The 23,378-nt window shown below is 40.7% G+C and overlaps 1 protein-coding gene across 5 annotated transcripts; it reads left to right on the top strand.

Moving 5' to 3' along the window:
- The first annotated feature begins 7,332 nt into the window (after positions 1 to 7,332).
- Positions 7,333 to 23,186, top strand: cdcp1a (CUB domain containing protein 1a). 5 transcript variants are annotated; one of them, XM_040012936.1, is made up of 11 exons: positions 7,333 to 7,464; positions 10,875 to 11,087; positions 11,183 to 11,545; positions 16,327 to 16,542; positions 16,638 to 17,000; positions 17,125 to 17,493; positions 18,382 to 18,573; positions 19,395 to 19,754; positions 19,854 to 20,210; positions 21,902 to 21,990; positions 22,185 to 23,186. In XM_040012936.1, the coding sequence occupies exons 1-11, from the start codon at positions 7,395 to 7,397 to the stop codon at positions 22,554 to 22,556; spliced, it is 2,964 nt and encodes a 987-aa protein (XP_039868870.1). In that variant the 5' UTR covers positions 7,333 to 7,394; the 3' UTR covers positions 22,557 to 23,186. The 5 variants fall into 5 exon arrangements, with proteins under 5 accessions (XP_039868870.1, XP_039868871.1, XP_039868873.1 ...); XM_040012937.1 differs by having other exon boundaries at positions 7,334 to 7,464; positions 21,902 to 21,989; positions 22,190 to 23,186; XM_040012939.1 differs by lacking the exons at positions 11,183 to 11,545; positions 16,327 to 16,542 and having other exon boundaries at positions 7,335 to 7,464.
- Positions 23,187 to 23,378: the final 192 nt, after the last annotated feature.

Raw genomic sequence — 23,378 nt, 5'->3', positions numbered from 1 at the left:
TGAACTTAGCTTTTTGATTTTTCTCTTGACCCATTTGAACTTTGGGATGTTCATTCCCTGTGTGATTGCTCGCTGTTCAGCCTCACAAAACACCTTTTCTGTTGAGTGCAGCTTTTGCACTAAAGTGAGGCACACACAAACAGCCCCGTCCAAACCTCTCTGGAGCTGTTACAACGTTTTGTCTCAGATTAAAGGCTCTTTTATTGCGAAAGTTGCAGGTAATCATTTCCTCCATACAGGTTTTAGTTATTATAAAGAGGTCTTCTGCTGCTTTCAGGCAATTAACATTTTCCATTTGTGATATTTTGTAAATAGATTAGTTAGTACATAAGCTACGGTGTGCTATTTTACATGGTAGGTGTCTCATTTTTGTGTTTTTTAGTTAAAATATATAGAGGCTGCTATTACACATGCAGTATGCTGCATTTTATAGCATTTTTAAAGTTGTTTTCAGTTATTTGTGTTACAGGAACAGATGCAAACTGAAATCAAGCATTTGATCCGACTGATGTGCTAGTAGTCAAAGATTTTTGTCTGTGTTCATACAGACATATTTCAGCGTTTGCTGTGAGGACAAACAAACCCGTTTCCTTGGATCACAACAGCCCGTGTTGATCACAGCGAGGTGCAACAATAACTGCACACATTGACTTGCGTATATCAGGAGCTGAATTTGACATAAAACATATTTATTTCTTAGTAAGGTCAAATATATTGCTTTTTTTGTCACGGCTCGTAGGATGAGCTGTATGGAATTATTTAAGGACCCAAAATGCAAGCACTTCAGATGTGAGGAAGCTTTATTAATGGAGGTGGAACAAATACACAACGCGAAGGTGGCGAAAAACAGAACTGAGTAACCTAAACTGGGAAAACTAAAGAGCAAACCTGAAACGATAACCAAACGGGGAGAGGGACAGCGATACGCAGCAAAACCACTCAGGATGACGGCACAGATGAACACAGACAAACCAGCAACAGCAGGAGAACACACAGGGCTTAAATACACACAGCTGTAATCAAGGGATGAGAGACAGGAGGCGAACACACCTGGGAGAAATCAGAGCTGATGGGACAGGGGAAACATAAACTGAACACACTCACAATAGACAGAGACCTTCAGAATAAAACAGGAAACTCACAGACACAGAGAACCAGACACTGAACTGAACAGACAGATTCACAAGCAGACAGCGTGACACCAAAGACAGACAGAGGGAACAAAGAGAAGTGGGAGCAGGCAGGCATAGAACAAAACCCTAACAAATGGCAAACCTTAACAAAAGATATAAGAGAATAAACAAGCACATAGAATATTATAAAGAAACACAAAACACTGAGTCGTCAGACTCAGGACCATGACAGTTTTAATGTGTCGTGATGGGATGAGTTCCTTATCCTCATTAGAGACCAGGAATAATTCCCCTGTAATTAAACTGTATTTCAGTGTATTTTATTTAAAATTGCAGTTTAGTTATTTAACTACAATAACTTAAAAGCAGGTACACTGGAATAATGGGGTGACAAGTCAGGTTTTTACAGGAAATGGGAATTATTTTACACAAGTAATTTTAAAAAGTGCATGAGTAATTTTAAGTATTACAGAATATCAGGTATTTTAAAGGAAAGGGGAGAAATTAACTACATTTAAGTGGTGCATAAAAGTCCAAAAGTCATTTTAAGTATTCAATTTCATTGTAATTTTGCTGAATAAGCAATATTTTACCCATCTTACCTCATAAATGGACTGGATTTTGGGGCTATGGAGCATATTATGGAGTGACTTAACCTTGTCTTACATGATATTTATTGTTTTAGTGTGCATGATAGAGAGTCCACTGTGAAACTATTCTTTCATATTTATTGATATAAAAATTATGTAGTAATTTAAACTGTTCTCCGTTTTCTTCTTTTCAATATATTTATTCAAGCTTTCAATATATTTTCACAGCGTTGTCTCCTCTGAATAGGATAGAACACCAAAGCTTTCTCCTTCCAGAGCAACGTCCAGCAGTACAGACAACAAATGTGGATAAAAGTTTTCAGTGGTCTTAAACTTGTTTCTCTTTCCTACAGCAGTTGTAATACGATCCACCCTCTCATAACTGTGAATTAATGGTATTAATGGCATTATTTTTGGTTGATGTCAAAAAGTTTGTCAAACTATAAAACAACAAGAAAGATTTTTGTTAAGTAAATATTAGGGCTTTACTTTCTTACATTTTATTGTCAAATGTTTGGCTGATATCTGACCGTGTTCATCTCGGTCGTTTATAATAAATTATTCATAATTTTAGAGTCATAACACTTTGAGATGATCCACTCCTCCTCGACCTCTTCCTTTGCATGTCTTTGGATCCATTGTTTCAAAGCTGAATGAGCTGACTTTGGCTTTTTTGTCTATCCATCAAAGTTTCTGATTTGGTGTGTGATATATTTTGACTCCTAGTGTTTCCACTTTGTTAATTGTGTGTAATTGAGCTAAAGCTGAGCTGATGTGAGTTTATTGACTGTTAGTGCTTTCTGAGTGACCACATGGTGTCAGCACTGATAAATGTAGGAATTCGTGTGTAGAGTTTTGCAGTAACAGTTCACTACATCTGACTCATGTGGTAAAGCAGGAGCATAGTGGGAGGGGCCTAAACTATTCTCTCCCACAAAACTTACAGTTCAGAGGAAAAAGCGTTCACACACCATACCCAAGCGTCAATATCAGTCAAACGTAGAGTGTCCGTGCACACTCTGATGCCTTAGTGTCTCACATAAAACAACACGTCCCTCCGAATGAACACTGTCAAAGTCACTGTGGCTTTAGCATTAGCTTTAGCGCCGCTGATGTAACAGTCCGAAATTTCTGCATTGGTAAGGGTTGTTGCACAGCGGATTCCCGATGGGGACTGTGCAGCGCATGCACCACAGGTGTGGAGAAGCACTGATTAGTGTTCCAGTTTCAAAATAAAAGCTGCCAGAAAGCAAAACATGGTCCTTTTTAGTCTAAAATGTCAATGCATCAAACCATATTCCAGGGTTCTTAGTTCACCATTTATGAGGTTTCCCAAAAAATTAAAAGACAGATCTTAATGTTTGAAAATGTTTTTGAAAAAGTCTGTAAAGATTAGATGAAAAATTCTCAAAGGATAAATTAAGTTAGTTTATTCTTTTGTCACATAAGTTGAAAAAAAAAAAAGGTTAAAGAAACAGTCAGGACTGGTTGGGGATGAAGGTGAAAAAAGAAAAAGGATGAAGAAGGAAGGGGAGAGGTGTTAGAAGATGCAGGGAGAGAGGGCAGAGGAGAGCTGAAAATTAAGATGGAACAGAGGTGGAGGAAGAAGAGGCTACATCAGGTGAGGAAGCAGCAGTGTCCCTCCTCCGGAAGAAACGGAAGCATTTTTTCTGCTTTTTCAGGCACTTTTCCAACAAACAATCATGGCTTCCATCATCTGGCTATGTGCGCTTTTTCCTCCAGGTTGAGGGGTTTTGAACTCATCGATTGTTTCGCAAGATTCAAAGTGTTCATTGTCATGGGTACAGAAGAAATAGCATTTTTCTGTGCAATGAAATTCTTGCTTTGCTGTCAATACACAAATGCCAGTTAAGTAAGGGTTAAAGGAACAAAATAAATAAGGATAAAAATAAGATAAGATATTAAGATAAATACAAATGTAAAAAAAATAAGGATAGAAATAATGAAAGATAAATAAATAAGTACAAAAATAAGTAAGTGAAGACAAGTGAGGTATGCAGATGTCGATGTAGATGGATGTACAAAGTAGCTTAATGTGCAAAATGAACTTAGTGTGCAAAGTGTCCTGATATGCAAATTGCAGTTGAGGTAGGTCAGCTGTTCAGGAGTCTGATAGCAGTGGGAAAGAAGGAGTTGTTGAGTCTGGATGTTCTGGATTTCACACTTCTAAACCTTCGTCTCGAGGGCATACGTGTGAACAATCCGTGTTGAGGGTGTGTGGGGTCTTTAAGGATGGAGGCAGCTCTCCTCTGGACTGTGATGGTAGATGCTCTGCAGAGAGAGGGCAGTGGAGTCCTGATGATCTCCGCAGTTGTTATCACTCTCTGCAGGCGTTTGCGGTCCATAGCAGTAGTACTGGTGTACCATGCAGTGATGCAGCTGGTTAATGTGCTCTCCACAGTGCAGCTATAAAAGCTACTGAGGATCTTGGCCAACATACCAAATTTCCTCAGCCTCCTCAGGAAATACAGCCCCTGCTGAGCGTTTTTGACCAGCTGTGTGGTGTTCCGTGTCCAGGTGAGGTCCTCATTGATGTGGACGCCCAGGTACCTAAACCTGCTCACCCTCTCCAGTTCACTCTCCCGGATACACATCGGCTGGTGAGGCCTCTTCTTCTTCCTCATGTCCACTATCATCTCCTTTGTTTTATTACGCTTAAGGGTAAGGTTGTTGTCCTCACACCATGACACCAGACCGGCCATCTCTCTCCTGTAAGCCGCCGCGTCCCCACCAGTGATGCGACCAATCACTGCAGTGTCATCCGCCAACTTCAGTATGCTGTTGTCTTTGTTGGAGGCAACACAGTCGTGGGTGAACAGGGTGTAGAGGATGGGACTGAGGATGCAACCCTGTGGTACGCCAGTGTTTGTGATAATATTAACTGAGGTCCTGTTGCCGATCCTGACAGACAGAGGCCTGCCAGTCAAAAAGTCCTGTAGCCAGTCATAGAGGGTGGGGTGCAGGTCGAGTGTAGACAGTTTGTGGATGAGTTTGTGAGTGTGTTGAAGGTGGAGCTGTAGTCAACAAAGAGTACCCTGATGTAGGAGTCATTACTCTCCAGGTGGTAGAAGGAATAGTGAAGGGCAGCAGCAATGCCGTCCGACGCTAGCAGCACCCCATGAGAAACGGGCCGAAGTGTTTAAGTGTTCACCGGAGTTTGCACCCTTGGCAAGCGGACTGAGGTATGTGATGAGAGGTGATCTGTTGTTATATTTTATTTAACCGAACTGTGTAACCCCTGTTTGAAACCCCTTTTGTTTTATTTAATCTGTGACTGTATATCTCAGAATTACTTGTTTGAACTTACCTGAATTAACTTAAGCTCATTGTTGTTATTGCTCATTGTTATAGTTCAAAAGGACTGTACGGGTATCAATTTTTTCTTATTTTATAGTTTTCACGGTGCTCAACATCCAGAGAATGAGTCGTGTGTGGTGAGGAAATAAATGGCTGCACCCGTTAGAGACTCTTCTGTCGTTCTTGATGCCAAGGGCTGCTACAGGGCCGGTAGGCATACTGCAGGGGATCCAGAGTGTGTGCAATATTGCTCTTAATGTAGGCCATCACCACTCTCTCAAAATCACTTTGCAATTATTGGAGTGAGTGTAACAGGTCTGTAGTCGTTTAGGCAGGTGGCTGGGCTATTCTTGGGGGACAAGGATGATAGTTGTGGTCTTGAAGCATGTGGGAACAATGCTCTGGCTGAGGGAAAGGTTGAAGATGGAGGTGAGAACATCAGCCAGCTCGTTAGCACATGCTCTAAGGGCTCGTCCAGGGATGTTGTCTGGTCTTGCTGCCTTGCGGAGGTTGATCTTCCTCAGGACCTTGTGTACTTGGTCTATTGAGACCGCTGGCAGGAGAGAGGGTCAGGTGATCTGGGGGTTCTGGAAGGTCTTGGAGGTCTGGGAGATCTAGGAGGTCTGGCGGGTATGGGAGGACTGGAAGGTCTGGGAGGTCCGGTGAGTCTGGGAGGTCTGGGGGTCTCAAAGCGGGTGTAAAACACGTTGAGATCATCTGGCAGTTGGCATATATCACAGCATTCAGGGCCTTTATAAGAACAGACAAAATTACTAAACTGAATCAATTTCAGCTTTCATTTTTTATTATGTATATTTTAGTAATAATTACATTTCATTATCTATATCTTTACCAGACATTTGCCACACAGGTGTAAATACTGTAAGTGCAGCTCTCTTCACCTACCTAACTCTTCCTTTGCACTGACAGTCACACACAAACACATTGTATTCAACTAGAAAATCACGAAAAACATAAACTTACAGCTTTCACAAAAATATCGTCAATGAATGTGGACAAAACAGAAGCTATGGTTGACTCTGACATGTCGATTCTTGCTAGTTTCTCTTTGCTTTCTCTCTCTTGTTGAACGAGGAGTTGGCTGAAGAAAACCTGCCAGTGAGGAGGTTAGGTTCAGACTCTGTTACCCTGGTAACTGACTCAGAGTTAAAGTTTAACTTAACTTTCTGGAACTGAAAACCCGAGTTTCCCTCATCTCGGGATTAACAAACTTGGACTTAGCTAAACCTGCTTCCTAGAATAGCCCCAGTAATGAATCTACAATGAGCTTAAAACATGTTGTGGATGAGAGAAGCAGTGAAAACACAGCACTTCAAGCCGTAGAAACTTAGAACATAACAGGCTCTGTTTTAGTTTATAATCTGTCAGCTGTGGACTCTGTGACAGTAAAGACTAACTATTAAAACATAATGTTTTATGAGCATACTTTAATGCGTATATAACAATAACAATAAAATAATTCATTATTAAGTTGCATTTTAGAATCTAGACAAGCTGGGATACATTAACAATGCTGGGAAATAGTCTGAAAGTTTTACACCAAACTTACAAATAAAATGCCATTTGCCACTCAAAGGTTTCCATTTGTCTCTGTGCCACTTGGAAATGGGTTGAGCAGCATGTACCGTATGTACGGTTACTGAGATACTGTAACACATCCTGACTAACCTGTTTGTCCTGTGAAGAGAAACTAAAAGTCAGGGTTTTTTCCTCACAGTTGAGCAACCACACAAGGCTGTTTATCGTTTGGGGGGGATTTCTTCATAATATAATTTTAGAAAGCTCAAAGATCGTTTATGTTTCCACATTGTAAATCTTTCCAATTGGGAGTAACCATATTTATAGTTATCAATTTCTTATTCAGCAAATACCTCAATATATCCTTTGGGTTACTGTTTTGCACTCAACGATCTATTAAAAGATTAAAAAACTTCACAAGAAACAGAAGACAGCCACAGGTGTTAGGCGTCCTGCTCACATTAACCAAGGCTCCATAACAATGCGATCTTAAATCGTGACATCTTTATTGAAATGGCGTGATTAAGGGTGAGTTGTCGTTTCAGGCAACAGTTCTCGTATATTAGCTTCTTTTTAAAAAAATTCTCCACGATACTTTTCAGGATTTTATTTTTTACTGGGCTACAGGGCTGTCCTAACGCATCTGTATCCTATACCTGCCAATATGGTCCTCCTGACCGCGCCTTTAATCTTTACCTTGCGTAAACACTCCCTCCTTGCTGGCACACTTTCACAATTAGGAGTCAACAACAACTAGCTGAGCTTCAGTTAACACCCCAGGATTGAAGGTTTCAGAGCGTCACTGTAGGGCAGCATGTCTGTATCAACAGGCGCGGCCCTTCTGTGGATTTTACTTCTTACATTCACTGTCTCCACCGTGTCAGGTAACCTGAAACTTAAATATGAACCAGTGGGAGAGATTTGGTGTGAAATGTTGGTGAGGTGGTGGATCTGTCAGTTAAATACTGACACTAATGTCACTCAGAAGCTGAAAACAGCTGAAGCAAGAAAATCCCTTTCAAGAACCTCTCAGAGCGTGAGTGTCAGGTGATACTGAGTACGGCTGTTTTCGGTAAATCGCCACGCCAGCGGAAGTGGTCAACGGGAGATCAGTGGGTATGAATCACCACTGACTGATTAGTTTTCGAGAAAATAGCGCAGCATTTCCCGGAAGATCTCTGAGACCTCTGAGTGTGGACATGAGACTTTTGTTTTTAATGGCTTCCAAAGTCTTTGTGTTTCCCTGATGAACAGCAGAAAAATATACAGATTCTAAAACGCAACTTAATAATGAATTATTTTATTGTTATTGTTTTATACGCATTAAAGTATGATCCTAAAGCATTGTGTTTTTATAGTTAATCTTTACTCTCACAGAGTCCGCAGCTGACAGATTAAAAACTAAAACACAGCCGGTTATGCCCCGAGTTTCTCTGGCTGGAAGCGCTTCTCTCATCTACAACATGTGTTAAGGTCGCGATTGTTTTATATATATATGTATACAATACTGGTTTATGTTTCACAACCTTTTCACAGTAAAGAAAGGGGCTGGTAGACCTTGGATGACCTCCAGAAACTTTTATTAATATATTTAAGATGATAGCAGCACTAATGAAACTTTTTGTTGTAATTATTAGAACAGAGGACACAGAGAATACCTGTTCAGTCAATCAATTTAATTTCACCTTGATCTGCTGAGAAACTGAAGCAATTTTCACATCTCCTTTATTAGGCTGTGGGGAACGAGATTTGAATGCTTAAATGTATCCAGTTTAAAGTTTCAGAGCTCCAATGTGCAGCCATCACCTTAGGTATAAACAGCAGCACTAAGAGTGCACTCCTTGATAAGAGAGTTTTATTAACCAGAATAACGAATAGCTGCCAATTATTCTCATGAAGCTGATTGAACAGGCATTCTTGGTTCATGTTAAAGAGCAGTATAAAAGAGATTACAATCAAGTCTAACAACATTTTATACACATTCTAATTAACCAAAATAATACATGGCATAATACATACAGGCATTCCTATGACAATGCAATGCACAGTTTGCACTTCTTTTGGTAGTAAGGTAGACTTAAGCTGTCCCACATGCCCTGTGGATCCCTATTCAAATTGAATTCCTGGTATTGAATTCGGTTTATCAGTTGGAAAATCTTGCACCAAAAGTCTGTTTAAACAAATATACAGAACAACGGGCTTTTTCAAAATGATATCAATGAAACATCAATTCAAAATCATGGATGTGGAATCTGTCTTCAGTTTTTATTGTGTCTTTAATAAAGGTTGTTAAAACACTGCAGATTTCTCATATATAATACATACATAATTCATAGTAATTATCACTGGTTCAAATTCACAGCTTAAATACAAGGTTGTTGTTATTCTTTTTTAACTCACTTTTTTTTTTTTACTGAAACCCCATTGATAACTACAGGGACAACCTACTCCATACCTTGTGACAATCAGCCCCATAATAGATTTATTTTATTCTCTCAGGTGCAGACTCGGTGCATACACAGAAATTTGGTAAGAGGTCAGCAAATAAAGTGTAGGTGTCCTGTTTTATGATCATATAATGATGACTATAGAACAATAACAATTTGCTGCAATAACAAATTACTGATCCTCGTTAGGGAAATACAAATACTTTAGATGCCATCCATTCTTCCCACATAGATCCAAATGATCTTCCAGGAATGGTGAAGCTATTTACCGAAGTACTGCAGCGATTTTCTACCTCTTGATCTCTAATCTGGAATCTAACTTGTCCCACAATACAGAGCTGCTTAGTTATAGGAGAAATCATCTGTCACTGCAGTTAGTCATATTTGTGAATTTTATCTCATCGAAATGGTAATTTCACTCTGTTATTTCCAGATATAATACAGGACCCAACATGTTTATCCCTTTGCTCACTATAACTCTCTGTTTGCTTCCAGGGGCCCAGAAGTTGACTCTCACTGCTGAACCAGGAGCCACCATAAGCATCAGAAATAATAATAAAGTCAAAGGTTGCCAAGTGTGTACAAAATCGATTATTAAAAAATGCAACGCTGAATCTCTGAATTATTTAAAAGGAAATACTGTGGAATTGAAATGCTCCAGACCTCAAGATGTATTCAGTATAGAAATTGTACGGCGTATAAGTAAGTGTCTGTGTGATATCTGATTATTTTATCAGTGAGACTGAAAGTCCTGAGTGGACTAACACAGCATGGGTGGATTCATTTTCTCTTTTCAGCTTGCACCACGGAGTCATGCAGTGGTCACATCATCCAGACTGACTTCAGCTCGACTGATGTGCTGCGTTTTAACCGCACGTTTACCTGGAATCTAGCAGGCCGCAGCGCCAAAAGCTTTCCAAATAGATTTCACCAACACGGGTCTTAAACAGATCAATCCATCTGAGAAATGTCCAGACAGACACACCTACACCCTCCAGGCCTTTCAGTCTACAGGCAATGTGGCTGTGGAGCAGTACTGCAGAAGTGGCACCATCAGCAGTGCTCAGGTTTTGAAAAGCGGCAGCTTTTCTGTGGACGTCCCAGCAGAGCAGAAGCTGCAAAATGACAAGTTTGATGTGACTGTGCGGGAAAAAATCAAGTGTGAGTTTAGTTACAGTCACTTTTTTTGTGTTTCTTTTAAAATGTAACAATTTTTGTTTTAATTTTAATTAATTTTTTTGTGTGTGTGTGTGTGTGTGTGTGTGTGTGTGTGTGTGTGTGGTGTGTGTGTGTGTGTGTGTGTGTGTGTGTGTGTGTGTGTGTTTTATACCTTGTGACAATCAGCCCCATAGATTTTTTATTCTATCAGGTGCAGACTCTGTGTATACATAGAAATTTGGTGAGAGGTCAGCAAATACAGTGTAGGTGTCCTGTTTTATGATCATATAATCAATTTTGAAAAAATGTTTGCTGACATAAAAAAAACCTAAAGAGTAAAGCTGCATGTAATAATTTGTATTCATTACTGATGCTCATCAGAGAAACACAAAGACTTTAGATTTTAGATTCCAACGAATCTTCATTGAATGGTGAAGCTATTCACTGGAGTACTGATTAGCTAGTACGCAGTGATTTTATACCTCTAATCTGGAATCTAACTTGTCCCACAATACAGAGCTGCTTAGTTATAGGAGGAGACAAGCCGTAGGCTTCATCTGTCACTGCAGTTAGTTGTATTTGTGAATTTAATCTCATCTAAATGGTAATTTCACTGTCTTATTTCCAAATATGACACAGGTCACACATGTTTATCCCTTTGCTCACTATAACTCTCTGTTTGCTTCCAGGGGCCCAGAAGTTGACTCTCACTGCTGAACCAGGAGCCACCATAAACATCAGAAATAATAATAAAGTCAAAGGTTGCCAAGTGTGTACAGGATCAATTATTAAAAAATGCAGTATTGAATCTCTGAACTCATTCAGTGGAAGTACTGTGTCAGTGGAGCTTGAATGCTCCAGACCTCAAGATGTATTCAGTATAGAAATTGTACGGCGTATAAGTAAGTGTCTGTGTGATATCTGATTATTTTATCAGTGAGACTGAAAGTCCTGAGTGGACTAACACAGTATGGGTGGATTCATTTTCTCTTTTCAGATTGCACCACGGAGTCATGCAGTGGTCACATCATCCAGACTGACTTCAGCTCGACTGATGTGCTGCGTTTTAACCGCACGTTTACCTGGAATCTAGCAGCCGCAGCTCCAAAAGCTTTCCAAATAGATTTCACTAACACGGGTCTTAAACAGATCAATCCATCTGAGAAATGTCCAGACAGACACACCTACACCCTCCAGGCCTTCCAGTCTACAGGCAATGTGGCTGTGGGGAAGTACTGCAGAAGTGGCACCATCAGCAGTGCTCAGGTTTTGAAAAGCGGCAGCTTTTCTGTGGACGTCCCAGCAGAGCAGAAGCTGCAAAATGACAAGTTTGATGTGACTGTGGGGGAAAAAATCAAGTGTGAGTTTACATTCATTGTTTTGTGTTTCTTTCAAAATTACAGTGTCATTTAACAATTTTTGTTTTAATTTCAATTTATCTGGTGTGTGTGTGTGTGTGTGTTGTAGCTCTTGCCCGAATTTCTCTGACTTTACCAAAAGGGACCTCTTCCTCAGAGCTGCTCTCGCCAGACTACCCAGAGAGCTTTCCTGATGACGACACCATGGAGTGGTACTTTCAGGTCCCAGACAAACACGGGGTTGATGTTCAGTTTCTAAACCTCACACAGCCAGATTGTGTGAAGAAGGAAGTAGCAGTGGAGTACCACCAGAAAGGCAGGGTGACATCGGTTCTGGGGTTAAATGAGACACAGCCGCTCCAGAACCAGGGAGACTTTTTGCTCACGCTGAGGAACTGCGAGATGGAGAGAGCACCTGCTGATTCTCCTGGACTCACCTTCACCCTCAAGGTGTCTGCTTACCCACCCCGTTCAAAAGGTCTGTATGTTATAAGCACTCACTCATTCATAGTTTGTACTTTCATTAACAATAAATACATGAGATGTTATTCCGAGTTACTCCCGGGGAAAATATTTGCTTTTGGAAATCTAAAACTGCTTTAATCAATTTTTGCATAAAGCTCTGTCATTGCATAATGTAGAAGATGTTTGAAGTGATGACCACAGAGAGCGAAAACAAGGCCCCAAATGTTACGTTTTCTTCCACTTATGCAGTTCAGGGTACACCCTGGGCAGGTCACAACACAGTGTTTGAGCATGACTCCCCAGAGCAAACAGGTTAGGAAGGTATTTCAAACTTGATGGTCTGGGTAAAACCTCGTCATCACTAGGTCCAGATTTTTCCAAGACTTTGGTTTATGACAAAAAGAACTGCAGCACTGTGACCAGATCACATCAGCTTGATAACTTTAGCATTTGGTGTAAGGCACCACAGGAATATGAGGCTGTAGTGTAGCTTCACACTCGGGAGGATAAACGATAATTGAGTGATTTTTCAGCTTCAGCAATTCTGTTTATTGTTGAATTCTTTTTTACAACCACTGCACAGTTGAAAATGTGATCCAAATGTTAACCAAGTTAATTGTTTCTCCTCTATAGCACCTTTAACCATCATCCTGGGTGTAGTGGCTACTCTGCTGGTCATTTCTGTCATAGTGCTAGTTGTAATGATTAGGTGAGTATTTCTATTATTTAGTGTGTTTTCAAAGGGGATGACCCATCAATAGCTGAATAAAACAGAAAATAATCCCAATCTTCTCTTTTTTCCCGCCAAACAGGAAGAACAAGAAGAAGAAGAAGGAGAAGAAGAAGAAGAAGAAAGGCAATTATGAAGTTGCTGTCTATAATCCTAATGGCATCAACTTCTTACCAGGATACGAATCCCCAGACGTGCTGGGGACTTGTAAAGATGATGAGTCCCATGTGTACGAAGAGATTGATGACACTCTCGTCTACACACACCTGCTGAAAAGGGGTGCAGAGACTGGCAACTATGAAGAAACATATAAACCTGTTTCAGGACACAGAGACTCTCAAAAGCCACTGCTCTCATCACAGCAGGGCCCTCCACGCCCCAACAAACCACCAAGCAAAATCCTAACCCCGGTGGACAATACAATTTACCAGAATATGATTTACCAGCCTAAGGATCAAAGTGAGGACGAACAGCTCCCGAATCTGGGGCCTCGACTGGAGCTAGAGGGAAGCAACTGAGCAGAAGACTGGACTCAGCTTTTTGATTTTTCTCTTGACCCACTTGAACTTTGGGATATTCATTCCCTGTGTGATTGCTCGCTGTTCAGCCTCACAAAGCACATTTTCTGAGTGCAGCTTTTGCACTAAAGTGAGGCACACACAAACAACCTGTCTGCAGCTGTTACAACGTTTTGTCCCAGATTAAAGGCTCTTCGATTGCAAAAGTTGCTCTCAATCATCCCCTGTAGCTGCATCTGACATAAAACATATTTATTTCATAGTAAGGTCAAATATATTGCTTTTTTAATGTGTCACGACGGGATGAGTCCTTTGTCCTCATCGGAGACTAGTGGCATAATTCCCCTGCAATTAAACTGCATTTCAGTGTATTTTATTTTTAATTTCAGTGTAGTTATTTGACTGCAGTAACTTAAAGCAGATACACTGGAATAATGGGGTGAGAAGTCAGGTTTTTACAGAAAACAGAAATTATTTTATTTAATTTTAAGTAGTGCACAAGTAATTTTATAAAGTTCATGACTTGTTTATTAGTATTACAGAATATCAGGTATTTTAAAGGAAAGGGAAGAAATTAACTACATTTAAGTAGTGCATAAAAGTCCAAAAGTCATTTTAAGTATTCAATTTCATTGTAATTTTGCTGAATAAACAATATTTTCCCATCTTACCTCATAAATGGACTGGATTTTGGGTGTATGGACCATATTATGGAGTGACTTAACCTTGTCTTACATGATATTTATTGTTTTAGTGTACATGATGGAGAGTCCACTGTGAAACTATTCTTTCATATTTATTAATATAAACATTATGTAGTAATTTAAACTGTTCTCCCTTTTCTACTTTTCAATATATTTATTCAAGCTTTCAATATATTTTCACAGCGTTGTCTCCTCTGAATAGGATAGAACACCAAAGCTTTCTCCTTCCAGAGCAACGTCCAGCAGACAACAAGTGCAGATAAAAGTTTTCAGTGGTTTTAAACAAACTTGTTTCTCTTTCCTGTGCCAATTTCAATACGATCCGCCCTCTTTTTTCTTTTCTTTTTTTTCTTTTTGGTTAAGTAAATATTACAGCTTCAAGATTCCCATCCAAGAAGCTACTCTAAGCGAGCGGTGAGTAACGGGCAGAACAATTACATTCTTTTCCACTAGAGGGCAGTACAACTCCTTGCTCCAATTAAATGGGTTGCCAGAAGAAGACAAAGAAGAAATTACTACAAATGAGACCACGCAGCACGTGATCTGCTGGCCGGACTGACCAGTTTATCGTGAGGACAAAAATGAATTTTTCTTTAACCTAGTTTGCCACAGAGGACGTTTGTAATCCAGAGGGAAACATTATTATGATTAATGTTCCCAATTACTTCATCTTAATAAATAAATACAACACAACCTGCGTTTGCCTCTTTGATCCATTTCTTTGTTCATACTCAAATACCGTGAACTGGCTTTTGAGTATGCACAAAGAAATGAACACATCAGGCTGCTTGTGCCTTTATATGCGCTGCCAGTTCTTTCTCTATATGGTCGTCAAAGACTGGACAGGCAAGTGCAGTTCCTTTATATCCTTTAATGGCCTTGTTTCTTTTCCATCTATCTTTTTCTTCTCCATAGATCGTTTTAATGTCATCCTGCATATGTGCATCTTCTTCGCCACCTGAATGGACTTCCCCTTTTCCACCTTGCTCACTATAGTTCACAGCTCTGTTTACGTCCTCTAACGGAGTGGAAGCTCTGCCTGTCCTCTACATTATAACTCTGTGGCATAACTACAGGCGTATAGACTCATAGTGTGGCTTACAAAAGGACTAAAACATTTGTGAAATGTTTTCAAACTTGTTTAAAACAGACAAAATAATCAAAACACCTTGATCACAGAAATTTTACCTGGAAAGGCAAAAATCACTTGAACTTAAATGTGCTTAATTCTCATGCAACGAGGCGCTTCTTTGCAGGATGAGAAAAATGTCGGACTCTCCACAAATGTGCGGTCACATGACCAATTTCTTCCCTAGAAACAGGGTGTGGCACAACTCCCTCGATCCTTTGTTCTGCTATTTTACACTCGATCATAAAGGTTTTCACATGAAACAGAAGACAAGCACAGTTGTTACTAATCTCATTCCTTAAGTCTAAAAGCAGTGCAGGCTAAATCTAGATTTTATTGTCATGAGAGGACTGAGCCTGTTTTATCGTTTCCGGTAATATCGTATATCAAACTCTGCATATTTTCCAGAAATTTCACTTTATTTTAGCACTTTTGTTCTACATCACGTCAGGGGTGTCGTAACGCGTCAGCACGCCTACCTGCCAAGATGGCGATTCTAGCCACGCCTTTAAACATCACCTGGCCTCAACACTCCCTCCTTGCTGGCACACGTTCACATAGGGAGTGGACTCGTTGTGTCAACAACTGCTCCGTGAGCTTGATGTAACGCAGAGGAAAATGTGGCGTCCCAGCTCCAGACAAGAAGCGATGAAATGTGTCCGCTGATTTTATTTTTGTTTTTTCTCTCAGGATTGAAAGTTTCAGAGCTTCACTGTAGGGCAGCATGTCCGTATCAACAGGCGCGGCCCTTCTGTGGATTTTACTTCTTACCTTCATCGTGTCAGGTAACCCGAACCTTAAATATGAAGCAGGGGGAGAGATTTAGTGTGAAATATTGGTGGGGTGGTGGATCTGTCCGTTAAATATTGACACTGTCTTCACTCAGAAGCTGAAAACAGCTGAAGAAAGAAAATCCCTTTCAAGAAGCTCCCAGAGTGTGTCATTTGATATGGGCTGTGCCGGTTTTGCCCCTGTGTAAATTTGAATAACAAACATTTCAGTGTAAACTAGGTTATGGCCGACCCAGAGATCTGACTGAAGCACCATATTATGTGCTGAGCTTGCTCAGGTTTACTCAGTACAGACCTGCTTAGTCACAGGAACACTTAAGACAAGCTTCATCCATCACAGCAGTCAGTTTTATTTGTGAATGGAATTTCACTGTGTTATTTCCAGATATGACACAGGTCACACATGTTTATCCCTTTGCTCACTATAACTCTCTGTTTGCTTCCAGGGGCCCAGAAGTTGACTCTCACTGCTGAACCTGGAGCCACTATAAACATCAGAAATAATAATAAAGTCAAAGGTTGCAAAGTGTGTACAGGATCAGGAAACACACAACGTTGCAGTATTGAATCTCTGAACTCATTCAGTGGAAGTACTGTGTCAGTGAAGCTTGAATGCTCCAGACCTCAAGATGTATTCAGTATAGAAATTGTACGGCGTATAAGTAAGTGTCTGTGTGATATCTGATTATTTTATCAGTGAGACTGAATGTCCTGAGTGGACTAACACAGCATGGGTGGATTCATTTTCTCTTTTCAGATTGCACCACGAAGTCATGCAGTGGTCACATCATCCAGACGGACTCCAACTCTATTGATGTGCTGCGTTTTAACCGCACGTTTACCTGGAATCTAGCAGCCGCAGCGCCAAAAGCTTTCCAAATAGATTTCACTAACACGGGTCTTAAACAGATCAATCCATCTGAGAAATGTCCAGACAGACACACCTACACCCTCCAGGCCTTTCAGTCTACAGGCAATGTGGCTGTGGGGAAGTACTGCAGAAGTGGCACCATCAGCAGTGCTCAGATTTTGAAAAGCGGCAGCTTTTCTGTGGACGTCCCAGCAGAGCAGAAGCTGCAAAATGACAAGTTTGATGTGACTGTGCGGGAAAAAATCAAGTGTGAGTTTAGTTACAGTCACTTTTTTTGTGTTTCATCCAAAATGACAGTTTCATGTAACAATTTTTGTTTTAATTTTAATTAATTTTTTTTTTGTGTGTGTGTGTGTGTGTGTGTGTGTTGTAGCTCTTGCCCGAATTTCTCTGACTTTACCAAAAGGGACCTCTTCCTCAGAGCTGCTCTCGCCAGACTACCCAGAGAGCTTTCCTGATGACGACATCATGGAGTGGTACTTTCAGGTCCCAGACAAACACGGGGTTGATGTTCAGTTTCTAAACCTCACACAGCCAGATTGTGTGAAGAAGGAAGTAGCAGTGGAGTACCACCAGAAAGGCAGGGTGACATCAGTTCTGGGGTTAAATGAGACACAGCCGCTCCAGAACCACGGAGACTTTTTGCTCACGCTGAGGAACTGCGAGATGGAGAGAGCACCTGCTGATTCTCCTGGACTCACCTTCACCCTCAAGGTGTCTGCTTCCAGCCCAGCTTCAACAGGTCTGTATCATATAAGCACTTGGTGGAGCATTTGGTAACAAAAGTGTGAGTTGGTAGAGACCAAAAATGGAGCTGAAAGATTGCGTATTGGACTTGTAATTAATCAAAAGGCCATAACAAGACTACAAGTGAATACTGAGGATGTCTTCATGTCTTGAAGGTGTGTTATTATGTGCAGTGACATGTCTATATGTCAAACTTTTTCTATGTTAGAGCAGCACAACTGTGTAAATACATACCAGACTTTACAGGTGTGTAGCTGATGAGTGCAGTCTGACCCACAAGTAAGCAACAAGCACCAGAAGCATGTTAGTCACAGGGGTTAAAAGCTCAATCACATTATGTCTTTAGCTATAGTATTATTAAAGAGGGTGAGCTCAGATAGTCTGGTCTGTGGTTTCTCCCACTGTAAGGTGTTGGGGGATGCTGATGCTTCATCTGACTCCAAGTGTTTCAAACACGTAGTTACTAAGTGTAGCTCCATTTCCAAAACCGATTAATAATGTGTGGGTCCCACATGGCTAAATTTAGTACTGCAGTTTCTTTTGTACAGTGGTTTTGCTGTTGGGGAGATGTGTGCTGCCTGCTCTGCATGTGGCAGCATGTACTTGTATAAATAGTTTCTTTCTTTTTTCTTTTTCTATCGTCTTTCTTAAAGGTTACAACAAAGGTGCAGTTTGATTAGTCAGTGGTATGACAATGTTCCCTTTCTTGTAATATTTGTGAATAGGAGGGACTTGGAAAGCGTGTGCCTGTTTCTGAGCCCAGGCAAACTCTTAAATTGCCTAATCTCTTAGTCATGTATGACAGCACTGATAAATTTCCAGGAAAGTTTGAGGAATCACATTTGTTGTACGTGCTTTGTTTTGTTGCCCCCACCCCCTCCAGTGCCATGTAAAGTAGATCTCAGCAAAACTGAGGGCCTTTCTCTGAACATTTCCACGGTGACATCGACCCCTGACTGCGTGATGAAAATAAACTCGGCGAAAAAAGACAACATCACAGTCACATCAAGTGCTGATCTGTCTTTTGAGGACTGCTTTCCTGGCAACATGGAAGTCAGAGCCACGCAAGTCATAGGTAACTCAAGATTTACTTAAACTCTCGTTTCATCAGCTGTTTAAGCCTCACTGTGTAAAATCCACGGATGTAGCATCAATAATTCATTATAATACTTTTGTCATTTAATCTAAATCATCTTAGATTTGGGTAAAAATTCTATGGTCCAAAGTTTGAACATATATTTAAAATGATTGCTGTGAATTTTTTACTTAATATATTAAATAATTTTAAAAATATAATTTTTGAGAAATAGTCTGACTTCCAGCGTGTTTCTCATTTTAAAATCGGAGGCAATATTTGAATATCTCAAAAGAAATTTTTCTGGTTTTTCTTATCATAATTCTGGAAAGTGGATAGTGGGATCTTTTTAAAAAAATAAATAAATATAAAGTATTTCTTATACCAAGGCTAAGTTCATTATTTACTTTTAATCCATATAATTTTCAGGCAAATCAGAGTTGGTTCAGCTGAAAATATTCAAAATTTTGATTTTAAGAGGGAATAATAATAATAATACTAATGAAGGCGTTTAAAATGCATTGTAATATAGTGTAATTTAAGGATAAATATTCACTGCTGTTTTAGATCTGTTACTAAGTCATATTTTATTATATTATATTATATTTTTCAGTTTATATACACGCCTCCTAATTTGGGTGCTCAAAGGAGATGTTACAGCTGTTGGCAAATACATTAGTACTCACATGTGCTTACAGGTTCATTAAAGTTAGTTGCAGACCTTGTGTTTAAAAACATCTGTACTACCTTCTACTAAAAGTGCTTCTCATTGTACTGTAAAGTACTTTATCAGTTTCATTTGAGAATCTCTTTCCGTTCAGATTGTAGTTCTGGTAAATGTCCTGATCCAGTCAGTCTGTCGGTGCCTCTGCTGCCATCATGCCTCCCTGCACCTCTGAGCCGTGTGACGTGGATACTGCGTCCCGGTCAGCACGGCACGGTAAAGCTGATTTCTCCCACCGGGCCCCTCAAGCAGTCCCTACCTGGACAGCTATGTGATGACAGCGTCACTATTGACGTGGCAGAAGAGAATGGAGCAACTATTGGGACTTTCTGCCCCAACGGAGCCATACAGACCGTCCACATTCACACAAGTGTGTCTGTCACATGGTGGTCCAGCATGAATGCTAAAGCACCAAGATCGGCTGTGTTGAATGCCAGTTTTGAAAAAGAGATTACAGGTAAAAACAAGCACACTTGAAGGGGATAAGCTGAATAAAATAAGAACATTAAATAACCATTAATATTTCACATTGTTTTCTTTTTGCAATAACCTTCAGAAAGATACATATTCACCGTTTCTCCAAAGAGAGACACCCCAGAACTTGTGGCTACTCCAGCTTGGCCAGCGGGAATGAAGGCCTACTCCACCGTCTCCTGGATTGTCTCAGTTCCTCCGAAGATGGAGGCGCAGCTGATTTTTACCAAGCTCAGCCAGCCCAAGTGCATCAACCGCCACACCAACATCCGGGTGCAAAGAATGGGCAGCCCCAAGGAGGACTACAGCCGCAGGGAGGATGAGGTGGCCAATAGCGAGCTCACGGTCTCTGAGAGCTTCTACCTCAACATGTCCAACTGTTTGCCTGAAAGAGGAAACTTCAGCGTAATTACCAAGATCTCCCTGCAGAAGAGCAAAGGTAAGAGGAAACTTTACAGTTACTTAATCTATATCATAATTTTCTGATTTTTTTTTTTTTTTTTAAATATATATATAATTCTCAAGAATATTTCAATGAATTTCCATGAACATTTGTCCAGACACTCGAGGTCCTCTGGCTTTTGAAGACAAATGTGACAAACTTTAATTTTCAGCGCGCATCAGCTTGTTTCTGTTGCCTTGGTAAGGATGTTAGCCAGCTGAACATTTCGGTCAATACACTGTTGTGCATATGTAGATGAAAGATGCATCCTGGCGAGCATCATCAGTGACCTTTCCTAGATTCCTTGGGTGATTCGGATTGGCGACCCAGCCAGGGATTGATCAGGTCCTGACATTAAGCCTCAGATTTCCCCACTTAATCCACCTGGAGGCTCCATCAGCTGCTTCTTTTGCAGTCCTGATAGCTGTGTTTCTGTGTGGTCTCTTCACGCCTGGCAGGGTGAGGACTCTGCAGCCTACTTCAACAGGAAGATGACATTGTGCTCGCCACCTTTTTCTGGCAGTCCTCCCGAAACAAGTCCTTAAAACTTGGCCAGCTTGCTTTCAAAAGCCTCCTCCAGGTGATCCTACCAGTGCACAGTCAGTTCAGTCAGGGCAGGTTGTTTTAACGGCTCTGAAAGAATGACAGTATGTGTCATCGGTGATGTGTCACAGAAACATGACTTGCTTGCCCAGACTGAGCACTGGTTCCCAGTTGTGTGAAGTGAAGACTTTGCTCTGTTCTGTGCTTTTGGTTTCTCATTAAGAAATGAGATTCATACACAGACTTGCCCTACAGCTGGAGGCGTGATGGGCTGGTAAAATGTCATACGCAGCTTGTTGAGGAATTTAATTTGTTGGTGCTCTGCTCGCCAGATGTATTTACATAAAGTATCATCACTGACTGATTGGCTTTAGTATTTCGCCTAAAGAACTGCTGCAGCTGTAGCATACAGGAGTATGAAGCTGTAGTATGGCTTCAAAGTTGGGAGCGTGGAGGTCATGGATACTGAAACTGTTTTCTTTTTTTAACCTTAGTGCAAAGTTTTATTCTGCTTTGCTGATTTTTAATCAATGTTCTGTTTGGGGGAAAAGTTACTTACGCAGTTACTTTCCTTCTTTCTCTCTTGTGCAAGAAGAAAGCTCCAGTACCAGGATTGTATTTATCTATATTTTTATTAATTCTTCAGCTTCAGGAGGCAGCAGCCTAAGCAAGGACACCCAGAACCTCCCTCTTCCCAACTACCCCCTCCAGCTTATCCGGAGGAATACTGCTGCATTTCCAGGCCAGCTGAGAGATGTAATCTCCCAAGCATGTCCTGGGTGTGTCCTAGGGCATCATTCCGGTGGGAAATTCCAGAAACACTTCAGCCAAGAGGTTCCCAGAAGCCATCCTAGTCAGATTCCCGAACCACCTACCTCTCTCTAAGGGAGAGACCTCCCACCCTTCAGAGAAAACTCATTTCTTTTAATCACTGCCCAGAGTTTGTGACCATAGGTGAGGGTTGGATGGTAGATCAACCGGTAAATCGAGAGCCTTGCTGTCATACTCAGCTCTCATTACCACAACGGATTGATGCAGTGTCTGCATCACTGCAGGAGCGTCCACCATCCGTCTGTCAATATCAGGTAAAAATGTGATAGAAAAAGCTAACTATGGTGTTTGTTGCCATTTTTTTTTCTTTCTAGGCCTTTTACTAATCAACATCCTGAGTGTGGTGGCTGCTCTGCTGGTCATTTTTGTAATGGTGCTGGTTGTGGTCTGTGTGGTGATTAGGTGAGTATTACTCTTTTATGCTTTGTTCTTTGAGTCTTATTATTTTTCTTTACAGTTAACATGGGTATTTTCACATTGTTTACTTATCTGCTCTCCTCAACCTGCTAGAAATTTTTGTCCTTCATTGAAATTGATAGCGAGCATAATTTATCAGTAAATTTAATTTAAAAAAAACTCCGATCTTCTTTTCTGCCAAACAGGAAGAAGAAGAAGAAGAAGCTCAATCATGAAGTCTCTGTCTATAATCCAAATGGCATCAACTTCCTGCCAGGATACAACGGACCCCCGAAAACACACGAAGACGATGACGCTCACGTGTACACCTCCATCGACGACACACTCGTCTACACACACCTGCTGAAAAAGGGTGCAGATATTGGCATCTATGGAGAAACATACCAACATTTCACGGGACACACAGACTCTCAAAAGCCACTGCTCTCGTCACAGAAGGGTCCTCCACTTCCCAACAGGTCTCCGAGCCAAGACCAAACCCTGATGGACCAAAGTGAGGACGAACAGTCTTCAAATCTGGGGCCTCGGCTGGAGCCAGAGGGCGGCAACTGAGCAGGAGATTGGACTCGACTTTTTGATTTTTCTCTTGACCCACTTGAACTTTGGGATATTTATTCCCCGTGTGTTTGCTCGCTCTTCAGACCCCCAAAAGACACTTTTTTGTGTTGAGTGCAGCTTTTGCACTAAAGTGAGGCACACACAAACAGCTTCCAAACCTGTCTGCAGCTGTTACAGCGTTTTGTCTCAGGTTAAGGTTCTTCTTTTTCAAAAGCAGCACTTAATCATTCCTTCTACACAGGTTTTTAGTTTTTATAAAGAGGTCTTCTGTTGCTTTCAGGAAATGAACGTTTTCCATTTGTGATATTTTGTAAATACATTATATCGTTATCAGAACACAACGGTCTGGACTGCAGCAGCCGTATGTTGCAGCAGCATGTCCTTCTGTTGTTCATTGTTGCTTTTTGTTTTCTAGCTGTAGCGTCATTACACCATAAATGAGCCTTACAGACGGGTCAGGCTCCCTTTAGAAATTAGTAAGGATCTTATAGTTGTTTTCAGTCATTTGTGTTACTGGGACGGTGCCAAACTGAAACAGAGCATTGGAGAAGCTCGAGCCTAAAGTGCTACTAGTTCATACTGAGACTGTATATCATGATCAGCACTGATCAGTAGTTAAAAAAACCTGTTTCACCATTTGTTATGAGGACAGACACAGCTTTGTTTGGATTACAATGAGGAAAAATATACATTTATTTGCAGTATATCAGCAGCTGCATCTGCCATAAAATGTATTTATTTAGTAGTGAGCTGTAATATGTTGCTGTTTAAATGTCCCTTATTCTAGCATGAGCCTAAACACGAAAGAGAAAAGTT

This window comes from Simochromis diagramma, unplaced genomic scaffold (genome assembly GCF_900408965.1).
Source record: "Simochromis diagramma unplaced genomic scaffold, fSimDia1.1 OVJJ01000618.1, whole genome shotgun sequence".
NCBI lineage: Eukaryota > Metazoa > Chordata > Actinopteri > Cichliformes > Cichlidae > Simochromis > Simochromis diagramma.
Note: the sequence above shows the minus strand (reverse complement) of the source record. Positions and strands in the feature narration are given on the sequence as shown.